Source organism: Ammodytes marinus (assembly GCF_949987685.1).
Source record: "Ammodytes marinus genome assembly, contig: scaffold_522, whole genome shotgun sequence".
In the NCBI taxonomy this organism is placed as follows: Eukaryota; Metazoa; Chordata; class Actinopteri; order Uranoscopiformes; family Ammodytidae; genus Ammodytes; species Ammodytes marinus.
The window spans coordinates 1-2,500 of record NW_027648292.1 but is presented as its reverse complement, the minus strand read 5'-3'; the positions used below and the strand labels follow the sequence as shown (position 1 = coordinate 2,500).

Genomic DNA, 2,500 nt, shown 5'->3' with positions numbered 1-2,500 from the left:
AAGTGTTGTCAAGCATTTATGTGTGTTGTCAATTAAAAGTACTTTAATATAGAAACCTGTTAAAGCTGCAGTGTGTAGAATTTTGGGTTTTATTTCCTAGCAGATTTTGTAGAAAGTAATTATAATATCATAAGTACGTTTAATTTAGTGTATAATAGCTGAAAAAAAATTTTTTAATTTTTTTTTCCCTTAGAAAGGGTCTCATATATGTCCATATTTTGGACCAAGGCCTAGTGCCGCCATCTTGAAAGTGTCATAGTTGGAATGTCATCAGGTGCATTGTTTAAAATTTAGAATTGTTCTTGTCCTTGAAGGCCACTGTAGCTTCTGTTATTATTCTAAAGGGTTGGGGTTACCCAGGGAGTGTTGCATTCTAGAACTTTGTAGAACTTTCTTGATGATGTCATATTACACACTGCACCTTTAACACATTGCATTGTTCAATTAAAAGTGCTTGAACACACTATTAATAATGAATGTTCTCTGTGTGTCTTCCAGCTCTGATTGCGGGCAGCGCCGTCGGCCTGATGTTCGCCGTGCTGTTGATTCTGCTGCTGGTTTATCGCATGAAGAAGAAAGACGAAGGGAGCTACGACCTCGGCAAGAAACCCATCTACAAGAAAGCCCCCACCACCGAGATCTACGCATAGACACACACACACACACACACATCTACGCATAGACACACACACACACACACACACACACTGAGACAGACAGACACACACACACACATACACACACACACACACGTTTTTACAGCTATACTTGTGAGAACACTCATTGACATAATACATTCCCTAGCCCCTTACCCTAACCCTAACCATCCAAACTAAATGCCTAACCCCAACCCTTACACTAACCCTAACATAAACCTAATTCATACCTGAACCTTAAAACCTAGTGTTAACCCTCAAACAGCCCTTTAAAGGCCTGTCCTTAAAACCTAGGGTTAACCCTCAAACAGCCCTTTAAAGGCCTGTCCCAAAGTGAGAACCAGTTCTCACAAAAAAATAGCTGTACACACACACACACACACACACACACTCAAACATACACTGACCTACACACACACACACATCCAAACCCTTTCAAAACCCCAATCAGTGCCTCATCATCTTTCCAGTGGATTAACCAATCAGGAGAGATTGACTGACTTCCTCCTTCCTGATTACTGGTGCTTTCTCTGACCAATCGGAGGCCTCGAATGCCCTCTAAGCCCCTCCCATATCTTTGTTATTGTTGTTTTCAAAAGGAGCAAAAGGAGTGGACTCTTTCAGCTGCGGTACACAGTGATTTATTTCATTTTATTTTATTTTTTATCCCGAGAGAAAAAAACTACAATTTTTTTTTTTTTTTTTTTTTTTTTTTTTTCATAATTTTCTTCCAGTTTTAAAAACACTAACAGTGTGCAATGATGTTTGTCTGTGTTGGTATGGTACGCATCAACAGTCCAGTTATTTATTTCTATTCCTATGAACCTCGCTCTCTCTCTGTCTCTCTCTCTCTCTCTCTCTCTCTTAGGACTGACAAGCTTTCCCTCTCACGTTACTGTAGCATACGACTTTTTACGTGAATATTTTTATTATATAATTTTTTTTTTTTTTATATATAATTTTTTTTTTCTTGTAATGCAGAGAGATTTCCAGAAATATTTTTTTTCTATTAAAGATCCTGTCATGATTTGGGAGGAAAAAAAAGCAATGACGTTATGTTTGTTTTTATATTGAATTTGTTTTTGGGATCTTTTAACGTTTAGACATTAGATTAATTAAAACCGAACAGAAGAGGTTTAGGTACGCGGAAAGGAGAGGAAAAAAGTTATGGACGGGGTTTTTTTTTTTCTGACATTTTTCACTTCAAGAAAATTGTCGAAATGTCAAGAAAATGGTTTTAAAAAAAAATGCGATTTTGTGAATTTAGATAAAATGTCGAGATTCAAGACAATTTAATCTACAGTTTCTAGCAGCATTCAGACTTTTGGAACGATTCAAAGTGCCTCATACACATCAAGTCAAAGTCTTGTATTGTCAGCTCTGATATATGCAAGACACACATCAGAATCAAAATGCCGTTTATCTCTGGTGCAGTTTGAACAATAAAATAAAAATATAGACTTAAAGGTGCAGTGTGTAATGTGACATCATCAAGAAAGTTCTAGAAAGTTCTAGAATGCAACGCTCCCTGGGTAACCCCAACCCTTTAGAATAATAACAGAAGCTACAGTGGCCTTCAAGGACAAGAACAATTCTACATTTTAAACAATGCACCTGATGACATTCCAACTATGACACTTTCAAGATGGCGGCACTAGGCCTTGGTCCAAAATATGCAGAAATATGGACATATATGAGACCCTTTCTAAGGGAAAAACAAATAATTCAAAACATTTTTTTCAGCTGTTATGCACTAAATTAAATGTACTTATGGATATTATAATTACTTTCTACAAAATCTGCTAGGAAATAAAACCCAAAATTCTACACACTGCAGCTTTAAA

General features: G+C 36.6%; 1 protein-coding gene across 1 annotated transcript in view; it reads left to right on the top strand.

Annotated features, from left to right (window-relative positions):
• LOC307270796 (syndecan-4-like) overlaps positions 1-2,235 on the top strand; it is a 4,821-nt gene extending 2,586 nt beyond the window's left edge. Inside the window, exon 4 of the mRNA XM_080054681.1 lies at positions 499-2,235. Coding sequence (XP_079910807.1) covers positions 499-650 — 152 coding nt within the window. The 3' untranslated portion in view covers positions 651-2,235. The remainder of the gene's footprint in view (positions 1-498) is intronic.
• Positions 2,236-2,500: the final 265 nt, after the last annotated feature.